This window comes from Tubulanus polymorphus, chromosome 9 (assembly GCF_964204645.1).
Source record: "Tubulanus polymorphus chromosome 9, tnTubPoly1.2, whole genome shotgun sequence".
Classification (NCBI taxonomy): domain Eukaryota; kingdom Metazoa; phylum Nemertea; class Palaeonemertea; order Tubulaniformes; family Tubulanidae; genus Tubulanus; species Tubulanus polymorphus.
Genome location: NC_134033.1, coordinates 5,201,853 through 5,216,823, shown reverse-complemented (window position 1 = coordinate 5,216,823; position 14,971 = coordinate 5,201,853). Strand labels below are relative to the sequence as shown.

Genomic DNA, 14,971 nt, shown 5'->3' with positions numbered 1-14,971 from the left:
GATTATGTCTGGATTTTACTATGAAACCACCAACAATCGTCTCAAACTCACGATTATAATAATAATGATAATAATAATTTTTTCACCCTTAAATCCATATAAGATATGCTCATTGGCTTTACATCATATATAAACAGAGAACATAGAAACCAGGAAAACTAAAACGAGTCTAGTTAAAAGCTTTGATGAACTAATGGGTTTTGGGCTTAGGTTTAAGAACATCGATGGATTTAATCGGACTAGGTAAAGTATTCCAGAGTACTGTGGCAGAGTTCGCAAAGGCTCTTAGTCTATGACTCACAACTCACAACCGACCGAAACTCACAATGAATAATAGAAAGAAAAAAAACAGTTCGAAATGTTTCATTGGACTATGGTAGCTTATATCGACGTTTCCGACCAAAATCCTAATACATGTAGTCATCTTCAGCAATGTAAGAGCTAAAACATAAATATGGGAATACTAGCAAGATACTCGTCTTCGATGGGTTGGTGGATGGAAAGACATGTATCAGCGTTACAGTAATAAAAAGAATAGGTCATTGAACTTCCTCACTGGTAGGCTTTAGGCTAGTTCACTAATTTCCTCGCAGAGGGAGACAACTTCTAAAATGGCCGATGATGATGTGTAGTTCTAGTTATGATTTTCTTTTACGAAATCTAGTGCCTCCTTGTAATTATTTACATTTTATACTATGCTAAAAACCTTCCCAGGTTTGGTTGGAACCATGAAATCGTCACATCAACACGAAACACTCCGCACAATAAAACTGATGTCTCCTCCAAAAACCTCCAACCTCCTCTGAATAGCAGTTAGCTAATATAGCAGTAAGCATTGAACTGAAACATTTTTGTAACGGTTCTTATGGCGTCAATCACCATCGGGATATCATTATTGTAAGTCAAAAAATTCAAAACGGATCTATTTGATAATCGTTGTTGATCGGCGCAGGTTGAGGGATTGAGATGATACGCTTTTTGGTCGATGTTGTTGTAATCGCCTTCAAAAATACGCGTCTAAATTATCATCATTATCATTATTCTGCACTAGAAATTCAATACGGATTCGTTCATTCAATAATCGCACTCTATTGATCGAGGACGTTTAGATGAAAGGGATCATGAACGCTACCGACATCGCCGCCACTCGCTGTCGATATTCGTCGAAGAGCGCCGTCTGGCTGGTCGTTGTCACCTACGTGTCGACGCCCGTCTGCGCGGTCGGCTTCGCGATGAACGCTCTCAGTTTCGTCGTGCTCAGGCGTCACCGGTCGCGTTCGAACGCTCTGCACCTGCTGCGACTGCTGGCCGTCGTCGACAACTGTTTCCTGGCGGTGTCCGTGTCGCTGGTGAACGCGCGGCGATTCTACGCGTATTTCAAGCGTGCGTCCGAGTTCTTCTACCTGCCGGACGCGTTCGTCGGGCCGAGGTTCATCGTCTACCTGGCACCACCGTTTCTAATCCAGCGCATGTTCCGCAACTGGCTGATAGTGTTGATCAGCGTCGATCGAGCAATGCACGTCGTCTCGCCGTTGAAGTCGATCGTTCTGTGCAGTCGGAATCGCGTCAACACGGCGGTGGTAGCGATCGCCGCGTTGAGCGTCGCGATGCACGCGTTCAGATACTGTTGCCGACCGTTGACGATGGAGAAGCCCGACTGCTCGATCGGCGACGGGATTCCGTTGCCGATGTTGCGGTTCCGTAGCGATATACCGCGCGTGGTCGACGTGGTCACTTTAAGCGCGTTCGGCATCGTGATACCGTTCTGCCTCCTCGGCGCCACTAACACGATCCTATCCGTTCGTCTGTTCGCGGCGCGGGCTAAAAGACGGACGATGACCTCGGTCGCGGACGGCGCTAAAAAGACCGGCGGCGCCGATCAAGAACTGCAATCGACCTTGCTGGCGTTCGGTATCGTCGTGACGTTTTTGGTTTGCGAAAGCCCGAACAGCGTGGAGCGCATCGTCGAGGCGGTTTTCTACGGCGGTAAGAAATTGCGCACGCATCCGATGATACAGGTGCTCATACAGTTGGATTCGTCCGTGAACTTCATCGTGTATTCGATGACCAGTCGTAAATTCCGCGTGGTGACCGGGCAGGTGGTGACTTGTTCGAAAACGCCGCAGTAGTCGACGGATCTGACTGACTTAAAGGCGAATTTATTCTGTCAAATCGAATTCGGTTAATTTTGATCGTATTGATCTTGACTTAATTAGCGATATGATTTAGTTTTTTTAAAATTAAATGTGGCTTTAAATTCAAATTGATTTGTCAAACAACCTTCGTATGTGATGTAATACGATTTAAAGGTGGCGGACTCGCGGTTTCTTTTTTTCACACCAGAGTTTCGCACTTTTTTTGTTAGCAGTGGACATGATGATCCTGTTTCGTAAACCGTGGTATCATATCAATTGAACGTCTTCGGTGTTTCCAAAAGTAACATATTGCGATTTCTTTTACGCACGGTTAAGATATGCGGTCCTTGGTTTCACATCGTCACTGTTCTCAATTGTTGCGTTAAAAATTCCAAGAATCGCCAGCAAATATCTACATCTCATTTCCTTTAAAATGGTGTATAAATTGATTTCGTCGAGCAAGGGGCTGCAGAACTATATGATATTCAATCTAAATCTAAATCTGACCGGTTCGAGTGTGTTTATGTCAGGCGAAGGTAGATTCTTTGACGCGGTATCCATAACAAAATCTACAAAATATTCGCCAACATTGAAACTAATGGTAGATTTTTTTTGCAAAAATAAAGTAGCTCTCCACCGGCAAATACATAAAAAAACAAACAATGGAAATGTTAAATTCGACTTTTTCTTATATATTTTGAGTCTTAGGGATATATAGAATAAAGTATGAACACTTTCCAGCACTTCGAAGATTTTACCTAATCGAAAGCTTACCGAAATCTTTCTGAAAATACGGTACATTCTAGAATCAAACTTAACGAAAATTGCTTAAGTCGACTCTAAGCTGTACCATATAGGCGCTTTTCCGAATTTAACCCGGCGCTCGCTACGGAGCCTGCGATTAGACCGAATATTCGGGTAAAACAGGCGGGGTTTACATACCTAACTCATCTACACGTTCGCAGTACCATTCCACATAGTCATACTCTGTCCATACTTTGAACAAATCAGGCCGAGTGAATCTATTTTCGGGTAGAATATAACAGAATTTTGATGGTCGGTGATAGTGAGACGATCTACAGAGAAACTCTGTATGCTTCCCGCATGTATTCATACACTGTCTTAGAGTAGCAGCCGTGACGCCATTTATATCTGATCACAATCCCATCCCTACGAAAATGTTCCATCGCAGCCTTTGCCGGGGTCCACAAGTGTCTAGAAAGAAATCATTGGAAAACATTTTTCGATTTCGAACAGGCAGTAAAATAAATCGTTGAAACGATTTTAAGTGTTGTTCGCTCTTAGTGGTCGTCGCTTTCGATAACTCTAAGTGAAACGGTTTAGTATATATTTCTTACCTATCGGTATCTCTTGCTACCGATAACCTATTTGTAGACGATTGCCCTAGCTCCTAGAATCCGGGTATAAAAAGTATACTTAACTTAACTCAGTAGTTTGCCTTTATCTGGTATAATATGATATATGTTTATTCCATTATCCGATATATAATTTCTTCTATGGTGTGGCTACAATCCTATAATAGTCGACCCGTCTGATCCAGATCCAATCCCTCGGCTAATCTCCCGTACGATCCCGATCTGATCTCTCGGTTCTCCTCTCTACTAGTTCCCGTTCTCCTCTCTTACTTGGTCTCGTTCTCCTCTCTTACTTGGTCTCGTTCTCCTCTCTTACTTGGTCTCGTTCTCCCCGAATCTACTGAACTAACCCTTTTTATCCCCAGAATATCACCCCAAGTCTCAATCCCTTTCCATTAGTTAATTACTAAATAAACTCCCAAACATTCTATATACAATAGTATAACTAAAATACTCTATAATCTCTACAAGTAGAGAGATCGCCACTCAAGACCATGGTTTCAACCAATGTTTATATAATGATACGCCTAATGGATACTATGAATTGGAACAATGAAGCCTAAAGATGCCAGTTTGAAGGGTCTTGAATGTCGATCTACACTAAATGTTATAAACACGGCAGATGTTCTGCCCTAAAGTAATATGAAAAATATTTTACAAACAGCATTACTATTTAGCCAAAATAGCTAAATCGTAACATCGTTGTGAAATCAGACGACACACGTGATCAATATTGTCATCTAACTTAAAGGTAAATTCATAACTTTCTTATCAAGCGGCGCGCTAAATCAATATATTACATGTTATGAATATAAAGATGCATTTCTATTGAAATACTTAAAACGTAGGAAGTTCCTTCGAAGGGCCATTGAACGTTTGAATTTCACAATAAGATCTATGTCATGTTCAGGCTCTTGTTCCGACATCTTAACTCGACTGACATCTTGTGTATTTCAGATGGTAGTCTAAAGACGGCGGAATAGGAGATAGTAAATAAGTTGTTGATATTAGTTGTCAAATGATAGTTCCTATCAGACCAGGTCTGTATAACTGCGATGGATAAATAGATCTGTAGACTATACTGGAACCAGTTCCAAAGTTGCGAGTTATGATTTGACTCAGAGTTTACTCATCGTAAATGAACTAATTCTAACTCAGAGTTAACTCTATAACTCATGAGTGTCGAACTGGATCCTGTATTAGATTTATACTAACTGCAAAATTGACCGCAAATAATCAATTAGTAAGTCTCTTACCGATCGCTTGTTCGGCTCCACTGAGAAAACTGGAGTTTAAAATCAAAATCACGCACAAAACCAACATTATGACAATCTCTATGCGTGGTATCCGATCGCAAGTTTTATTTCGACTGACTTGTAGCCTGTTAGTGTTTTAAATTGATAAAACCGACCAGAGCAATATCATTTATGAAATCGTTGATGCTGCACGATTAGCAGATTCGTCACGCCTCAAAACGCTGAGTGTTCTTAGCAATTACTTTCGTAATAAACATCACAGCGACCGGCGCATCCTAGAGATCATCGACATGGTCCATATGATGAATGGCTTTATAAACTAATCAACAATACCAACAGATGAAAATAAAAAATAAAAAATGCGTTAATAACCAAATTTGTAATGTCGATCATGGAAGACTAATTTTTCGAAATTTGGGAATTCAATGACGACAATGATAATAATGTTGTGTCTTCGCTAAATCAAGGGAAGCTGCTCAGAGCGCTTTACTTTCCAGTGTCTTTATTTCCAGCCTATAAACTTTGACCATTTATCGGTCATCTCTCCCTAATGATGTAACATCCGAGCAACTAGTCACCAGTTTCGAGGATCTAATTCTTAGCATTGGTCAAATTCACTATACACGCGCGTATATGTCCAGTAGCAGTCTGCGATTAGGTGAGTTGAATCGAAAATGTGTTTCGTCAATCTATAAGATATATTATCAAACTAAATCGATTGAGGCAAAAGATATGTCAAATAACTCAATAAGGGGTCAACGAAGTGGCCTCGGGGAATATTTACCGGATTGATAGCCTGTCGGGGATCCCACTCAGTTTAACCTATTCTTCCAGTCGGAATGAAAAAATGTTGAACTAATGGAATTGTTGTCTTTTTCCCAGATCAGTTGTTCCTCACTCGAGACCCGATCGATGCCAACGACGTGTGGCTGACTAAAACTAAAATACTGTGGACGAAAGACCTTTCGAAATTGATGACGCTTCAAACAGAGGTTAGTGGTGAGTAGATTTGTTCTTATTTGATACTAGATCTAACTGACTATACAATGTATATGTATCGAGTCACATTGAAAATTGATGGCGGTCTTCGTGTTTTCTTCAGATTTCTTCTTCCGGACCTGTTCGCTGTTAATATGGGTGGACTAAACCCACACATACACAGTGGACTGCAGACTGCAAACCTTCATCGGGAACTAATTGCTGTTAATATTAGCGGACCAAACCCACACATACACAGTGGACTGCAGACCTACCCCACTTCTTCGGGACCTGATTGCTGTCAATGCGCTATTACTGAATATATTGGCCCGGCGGATCTTAGTATGCTTGGATAATCACATCTTCCAATGATTGATATCTGATTGAAATCATCCATCATAAGCTCCACTCATGAATTGGTAAGTTAACTGGTTTAGGAAAGTCGGGCTTAGTATGTGTTAAACAGATGGATCCTCGTTACAGCAAACTCGAAATGGTCTTAGTCATAGGTGAATTTTTAGAAAAGGAAGCTTCAAATTCATTGGGCGCAATGGTTCCAAAATTAGTATTTGGGTTTAACGATTTGGGTTGACAATTCGATATACAACGAATTATGAAGCGTCTTAATAGATAACCATATTTCGGATGAAGCAAACCTTTAATTGATACCATCAAAAAATATTGTTTTTTATATGTGAAGAGCGGTGTGGCCGAGTATTTTGAGCGCTCAACTCTCGGTGGCCAGGTCGTGGGTTAGAACCCTATACATTACCGTAGGCTATGGAGTGTACGAAAGCTGTAGCGGAGGGCCTCGAATATCTTGTTGCTCCGGTTTTAACGCAGATATAACGATGGAAATCTGAGAATACATTGAAATGTTCAACTTAAATCTATAGTTTTAGAAGTTCAAACTTTATTCCCAAAATTCGACTAAACTACATTTTACGAAGTCATAATATCAATCAACACGGGGTTGGGTGTCGACTAATCGCATCTACCGAAAAGACGGTCACGCGGGCAGTTTCTCGACACTGTTTCGATGCCTCGCTGGTCGGTACCCGGGCTGCATTGATGAATCGGGTTGATGCGGAGTCTGGTGTCGCGCTTGCAGAATCTGCTTCGTGTGGAGACGCAGTCGGAATTGCACGGAGTCCAAGGCGTCCATGGGGACATGTTGCCGAGTGAGCCCACTATATAAGACATATTAAAATTCCTGATTAGCTCATTTATAACACATAATTAGGCTATCTACTGTGGCTATCGAGGGTTTTACTTATGTTAAGTGAGAATCCACTAGACGTACTAGTGTGCATAAAATGCTGCTCTGGCAATGTAGGATTTCGCTAAGTGACAGATGAGAAGTAGAACATCAGTTCCTCTGGCAATAGAGGATTCCAATTGTGGCAAGTGAGGAACCACCAGGTGTCACTAGTACGCAATATGATATCATTTCCTGAATTCTTTTCGGATTCGATTAAAATTTATCGAAATTCGCTTTTCATCAAATTCATTGAACGAACTGTAAACATTGTGACTTATATGACTCAAATATGCCAAACTGAAGTAATTGCCTGAGAATCCGAATGGAAGAATTTCATTTTGACTGAATATGTACGTCCTGACATTCGAGCCACCATCTACAGGGGAAAACAGTTACAACTTACAGTTTTCTGAGCATCCATACAGTTGGTTGATACCAACTAGTTCCGCTACGCTCAATTCATCTAGTAAAAAGAAAAAAATGTTCTTTAAAATAAAAGGTATACATCAAAATATATGATGGCATATAATTCAAATCAGCTTCAGCAGAAATGGCAACGAAACGAATCGAAACGAATTGGGATTTCGTATTTCGAATTTCGTCGTAGATGAGACATTCATGATGATCATTTTGGCATCAATTAATTAATTCCTTACTTAAATACATGATTGAAACAGGAAATTGATGATAGAAATGTGATTCCGTACAATCAGTACGGAAGTTCAGGCCCGTTGAGAAAAAGGTAGATCAACGCTTATACTGAGTAACCTATTTTTATTGCGTTTCGCATGACTATCGTTTAAGATGAATGTTAGTTAAGTACTGCTTACCTCTGGTGATGTAATCACGAGTAAGATGGACGTATTTGTCTACGTTAGGTTTGCTCTGCGCGTCAGTGAATCCTTCATGAAAAACAAAACAAAGGAAATCATTTTCTAGACGCCAACACGACGAGTCATTTTTATTACGTATGACTTAAAGTGATTCTGGTTCCAGATCCAACATTGGGCTGAATTCACGAAAGCTTGCTAAGCGCAGAAAGGAAAATAAACATCCTGCCTTCTGAACATCGGCAATTAACTAAGCTTAATGGTTAATCTAGGGGGCCAACAATATTGGTCACCTCTTCCCATGAACATACTTCATAAGAAAATGATAGCATACATGGTTCATCGGGGGCTTTGAAATTCAGTGAAACGCTGACGATGGTCGCCTTTCTGGTGAGCTTTTCAACATGATTTCGATCTTTAAGTCAAGTTGTTAAATGATTTAAACTGCCAAATATCGACCTGTGACACCAGCAACTAGTGGCGAAAATGGCCAACTGCGTCATGAGAGTCGTAGTTAAGATATGTGAGTCCAAACCTCTCCCTTGATGACCTTAACGGTATACGGGAGCTTTTGAAAACTTTTTCACTTTTGAATATATGTGTTCCACAATTATTTGCGTTAGTGCCGCTTGTAGGAAATTTTTCAGAACGGGTTATATAATCTTTTGAATGACGAAGTCAGAGTGTAATGAATGAGTGTAATGAATGAGTGTAATGAATATATCATATAAATTATCCACTCCAGAACTCAGACGAGTTGTAGTCGATGTAATTAAACGACTGTATGACAGCATTAGAGATGATAAAGCTCAATCGGACAGGTTTGACAAGTTCGATATCTAATAGAAATCAGGTTATGAGGTCATGGCCTCGACGGAAACTATTGGATAACGTCGTCAGCTGTCAGATGACTTCTACAACGGAAGAGCTTAACATCTAGAACTTGCTAAATGATATTGGCTTGCCGCAGGTGCTTCATACGCCTAAATTTATGAAATAATATTGCCTACCCTTATATTTATATTGATTCATATCATTGATGCAATTAAAATATATATTTACAGATTTCAAGCAACTACTATCTTGTGAACGTACCTAGCGCATGTATAACGGCGTGAATGACGATTCCTTTGAACGCGCAGTCGCCTCCAAGTGAAACTACTTGGGCTCCTTCCTCGTCGGCTTTTCCCACGTGAGTGGCGCATCTAAAAACAACGAATTTCATTTCTCATTTTATCAAATCTTATTCTACAACAACTTGACAAGTATGCTGCGAATAGAGATTTCATAAGATAATTATTTCAAAATTAAGCATGAAGAATACGTTTACGAAATAGATTTCGTTTTAGAATATATTGGTTTAAGTAGCTAGTTCAACAGTTTCAAGGGTTACCTTTCAGTCAAAAGTTAAAGTTTATTTATTCTTATGATTTAAACCAAACCGATCTATTAAAATCTAGAAAACTAGTTTGTTCGCAGTTCGATAAAAATGTTCTCGGAATTTAATGCAAATCTTGGAAAAAATGTTTTATCCAAATTGAAACCAGCCTTTATGATTCGTAGGTTTAGGTAAGTTAACGAACCCAACTCCGTTGGAGAATTTCAACCAGCTCGAGTCCTTCTTTTTGCTTCGTCGGAATTTCACGCAGGTTTTCTCTGTAAGTTCTTCCATTGCGGCCTTGATCATTTTCTTCACATCTAGACAAAAATAAACCACACGTTCGTTAACAAATTCATTCAGCTCAGTTGTACCGATGTGAATGAAGTTTACGAGCAATCTTATAACCTAGGACTGGTCGTAAGATATTGGATTGAGAACCAAAACAATCTCAGATTTTTCTTAAGTTGTAAAGATTGATTATACAACGAAAATGACCTTAGTCTGGTCTCAAGTTGTGGGATTTTGGAACTAAAATGAGCTTAGACCTGTGTTACGTTGTTCGATTTGCTATAGATCCAGAAATGAGCATATTAGTTGACTGGTGTTAAGTTGTTAGATTGGATATCGAACTAGAATTAGTTTAGACTGGTCTTTAAAATTGTTGGATTTTTCTTAGAACCAAAATAAGTTTACACAGCTGTTGTTAGATTAGTTCGATTTAGGTTCGATACTAAAATGAGCTTCGACCAGTTTGGAGTTGTGAGATTAGCTATAGAACAAGGGTGGTACTAGACTATTTCTAAACCAGAACATTGAGGACTGTCCTTAAACCGGAACCATTGAGTGGCCAAAAAGGCCTTAAAGTTTTAAATCGACCGATTTCATCTATCATATTGATTTGAAGACTTAATATTCAGTTTCCTAATGTAGTTCCTCGTAACTTTGTTGGTTCAGTTTGAATTAAAGAGTGAACTTACTTTTGTCGAGAGAACTGTCAAATTCAAACGGGACGGAGCCCTTGTTCCATAGTTGTGACTGAGAAACGCGGAATGAGCGTTCAGCTGATTACAAAAAAATAAACAAATTATCGCTAGGTACAAAAGACTGTTACAGTTTTTCTAAAGCCAAAATGGAAATTAGCCAACCGCTAGTCTCATTTAAGCCCCCCTATGACATCACAATTCGTAACGTTTCAATATACATTTCAAATATCGAAAGGCTTATTTTAACCAGATGATGTCATATGGGGATTTATCGGGACAGAGTTCTGTTAGCCGGCGGGTCGGTACCTCTAGGAAAATGGGCAGAAGCAACCGATTCAATAATGGCGATAGTCGCCACCGCTACCAGCAATACCGAAATACTAAACTTCATATTTGCAGACTTTTGTGACTGAAAATAAAGAATACCTTTCATCAAAATATGTTGTTCAGCAGCTGAGTGAAAGATCATTTCAAGTTAAACTTTAAAACAGAGATATAGTACGTAGTTACTTTCAATGACTATACTAACTATACTAACACTGACTATAAACCAAATTACGACGAGCTACAAGAGCGTAGCAGCTTCATCGGGAAAGTCAGGAGAGTTCACGTTAGATATCATCAATATTATTTTGAATATTCATCTCAATCTGAAATCCCAAGTAATCTCTCGTCTGGCCAACTCATAATTTATAAAAGTACCACATATGTTACAGCCAGCCGTTTCTCCTATTTCTTATTTGGCAAATATCAAGTTCGAGCTTATACAGAATCCATTAAAATCGATGTACAGAGCTTGTTCTCAAATTTCAGATATTGTTGAATGATATTTTTGTATATTTTGATATTTTCTTACCTTGTTAACGCAAACTCCTTCGATTCCAGAGCATGGGTTAATCGTGGTTAGATTTGGCTGCGGTTATATACAAAATTCCATCCATCCTAACAGCTGCGCGGATATCCGGTGATCAACTTCCGGTCATTCACGTGTATCGTGATCCGAGAATTTACCTCCGGTATGTAACGGCTGCCTCGCGGCATTCTTTGTTTATCAAATCGATTTTCCGTATAGGGAAAAACAGGATCATACTTATCCCCTCGTGACGTTATTGTGTCAATATGACACGAAATTCCGGGCTCGATGGAAACATTTACATCTGTCATCGTGGATGATGGCGACGCGATCACGTGGTACGTCTGCAGCTGGGTTCAACTACGTAGATAGCATTTTGACGCTATTTGTCCAATACCTGTGGTACAAATTTCATCTTCCCCGCCAGGATTCGAATCTGATGGCATCGAGATTGCCACGATACGAAACCCTGCCACACCAGACCGAGTACGCAGCTACACGCGCAGCTTTGATGATGTCATTATTAGCCAATCAGATATCCCGTTTTATTTCAGCCCGGATTTTCCCGTTTTCAGTTCTCAAATTTACCTCGTCGATTAAACAACAAGCAATCTGATTGGTGGGCACCCTGTCTACTGTGACAGGGGTTCGTTCCGTGGCTGAGTGTAGCGATGCCATTAGGTTCGAATCCCTGCCGAGGGAGGATGTACAAAGTGGTACAAGACTATTAGAACAGGCCAATTTGAATTTTGTTTAATCGTTCCACTAGCCGAACAGACAAATCGCTTTGTACGGCCCGAATCAGCCACCATAATTTTGAGACAACCCCCGAGACAATCAAACCGTTTCTATACGAGAGGGGATGAACCTCACACCAGACAAATGCATAAACACAGTCGATTGAGGAATATTGGAAAAGTTCATTATCACAAAACGATAATACACAATAATCATAGCACTGTACACGAAAGCGATTCTAATAACGACATAATGATAACAAACTTCAGAAGATGAAGACCAAAATAAAGCAAGGTCCAAAACCTGAATTACTGAAGGCGTATAAATCCGATCGTCCCACGCGACAGACTCGATCGTAACATGTTATAGAGTTTATTGAAGAATTAAAAAGCCACTACATAATACATTATAAAGATTGACAACGAAATGAATCATCTATTGAGAATCGAATAAGAATATTTAGATACAGTCATGGCGTTTCGTGTTTTTCTCTTGAGATGGTCGTTACTTGGTTTTATCTATTTGAATAAATGTTACGTTCGATTACACTATAATTGCCATTACAATAATTGACGTAAATTGAAAAATAGTGATTTGCCAACATTGAAGCTTCCACGGTAACTTAATCAGTAAAACATGTTATTAGACCATGTGCAAGTGTCTGTAGCTAGACCCATCTTTGTAGGTAACTTCATCAGTGGCTTGTTGCCATTTGATCAACGCCAATCAGATCTGTATTATATTAACGACATTTGACGACGTTATTTGTCGTTTGATGAACAAATCACATTCACGATTCCAAACACATTTCAAACCGCAATCAATTTCATACGCTGTTCCTGTGGCTGGTTCGAGTGGGTTGATATCGGACGAAGGCAGATTCCTTGACGCGGTATCAATCACAAAATATACAAAGTATTCGCCAACAAAGTCAAATACAACCGTTGTATTTGACTTTGTGTTACATTGAATCCATAGACTTTGTAAGAGTAATCGAATAATTTTATCTTAAAGTAGGAAATAACCCTGTTATTTATTTGAGTGGTATATTTGGTTTGATTTGACTTTGATTGATGTCCCTAATAAACCAACCACACCTAACATGACCGAAACAGGGGATTTGATATTGAAATCGGATATCAAAGTACGGATAAAGTTGTGTGATCGGCGGTCGAGATTACGGCATTTTTTGATTTAATCGTAGTTTTTTTCTCAGGGCAAATATGAAAACAATAGGAACTCGATTGATTGATTGATTGATTTTATTTTCATAGAACATAGTTTAATATAATAATTTATCTTACAAAATACCACAATGAACTATGAAGGACTCGTCCAGAGCCTGAAGGCTGTGGGTCTGAACAGAGTGGACGAGCCCCGGTGACTATGAAATGGATGATGACAATGATACAAATGTCAATTAAGGCTTATCTATGGTAAGCTATTTTCAAAACAATATACAACATACAATGGTAATACTACAATAACTATTATATAACATAAACATACCATGATAGAATATTTTAGGGGGACGGGATGAATATTCAATATCTATTGATGAGCTTTTTTTTTGTAGAGCCTGGTGAATGAATGAATTGAACCTTTGTGTTTCACAATAAGATCTATGTCATTAACATACTCTCGTTCCGCCATATCCATTAGACTGACATCTTGTGTATTTCAGATGGTAGTCTAAAGACGGCGGAATGGGAGTTAGTAAATAAGTTGTTAATAAGTTGTCAAATGATAGTTCCTATCAGACCAGGTCTGTATAACTGTGATGGATGAATAGATTTGTAGACTATACTGGAACCAGTTCCAAAGTTGCGAATTTAGATTTGACGTAGGGATAACTCGTCGTAAATGAACTAATTCTAACTCAGAGTAAACTCTATAACTCATGAGTGTCGAACTGTAACCTGTATTAGATTTAAACTACTGCAAAATTGACCGCATATAATCAATTAGTAAGTCTCTAACCGATCGCAATGTTTGGCTCAACTGAGAAAACTGGAGGTTAAAATCAAAATCACGCACAAAACCAACATTATGACAATCACTATGCGTGGTATCCAACTGATTAGCAGATTCGTCACGCCTCAAAACGCTGAGTGTTTTTAGCAATTACTTTCGTAATAAACATCACAGCCACCGGCGCATCCTAGAGATCATCGACACGGTCCATATGATGAATGGATTTTTAAACCAATCAAAAATACCAACATATGAAAATTGAAATAAAAAAATGCGTGAATAACCAAATTTGTAATGTCGATCATGGAAGAATAATTTACCCATTTTACTCCTGGGTGGAGAGAGGCAATGAGGATATTAAGTGTCTTTTCATTTGTTCGTAATCAGTTTTGGTAATATCTACCCAGTGTCGCCGGTAGTATCGCAGTGCATTTTACACTGTCCATTGAACCGCGTTATGACGAAACCCACTCATATTGTGTCCTGTTATTGTTATTGGTCTTTGAAATCACGTGGTTACGTTCGATTGATCCAATTTCGAGGATTAATTCTTAACTACATACGTTGAATTCACTATACACGCGCATAATATATGTCCAGTCCTCCGGCGCGGTTAGGTGAGTTGAATCTAAACAACGGTTTAGTCAATCTATAAGATTTGTTTTCAAACTGAAAAGATGAGTCTACTTAACTCAATAAGGGAGCAACGAAGTGGCCTAGGGGAATATTTACCGTGTTGATAGCCTGTCAGGGATCCTACTCAGTCTAACCTATTCTTCCAGTCGGAATGAGAAAATGTAGAATTGATGGAATTGTTGATTTTCAGATCAGTTGTTCCTCACTTGCGACCCGATTGATGTCAACACCGCGAAGCTGACTAAACTGAAACATTGTTGACTCAAGACCTTTCGAAATCCACGACGCTTCAAACAGAGGTCAGTGGTGAGTAGATTTGTTCTTATTTGATACTAGATCTAACTGACTATACAATGTATATGTATCGAGTCAAATTGAAAATTGATAGTGATCTTCGTTTTTTTACAGATTTCTTCCTCGGGACCCGATCGCTGTCAATACAAGTGGACTAAACCAACGATTACAGAGCGGACTGCAGACCTTCCTCACTTCCTCGGGACCTGACTGCTGTCAATGCGCTATTACTGAAATATCTTATCCCGACGGAGCTTAGAATGCTCGAATAATCAT

At 39.3% G+C, this 14,971-nt stretch overlaps 1 protein-coding gene and 1 long non-coding RNA gene across 2 annotated transcripts; both read left to right on the top strand.

The window, feature by feature from the left end:
* Positions 1-1,121: 1,121 nt before the first annotated feature.
* On the top strand, positions 1,122-2,129 carry LOC141910483 (FMRFamide receptor-like). The gene has a single exon (XM_074801175.1). The coding sequence runs from the start codon at positions 1,122-1,124 to the stop codon at positions 2,127-2,129; it is 1,008 nt and encodes a 335-aa protein (XP_074657276.1).
* Positions 2,130-14,328: 12,199 nt separating this feature from the next.
* Positions 14,329-14,836, top strand: LOC141910686 (uncharacterized). The gene is made up of 3 exons (XR_012619913.1): positions 14,329-14,382; positions 14,592-14,707; positions 14,810-14,836. It is a non-coding gene; the product is annotated as an uncharacterized LOC141910686 (long non-coding RNA).
* The last annotated feature ends 135 nt before the right edge of the window (positions 14,837-14,971 follow it).

Excerpts from the sequence above, each read along its gene's own strand:
- LOC141910483 (XM_074801175.1), top strand. The coding sequence starts at position 1,122 with ATGAACGCTACCGACATCGCCGCCACTCGCTGTCGATATTCGTCGAAG.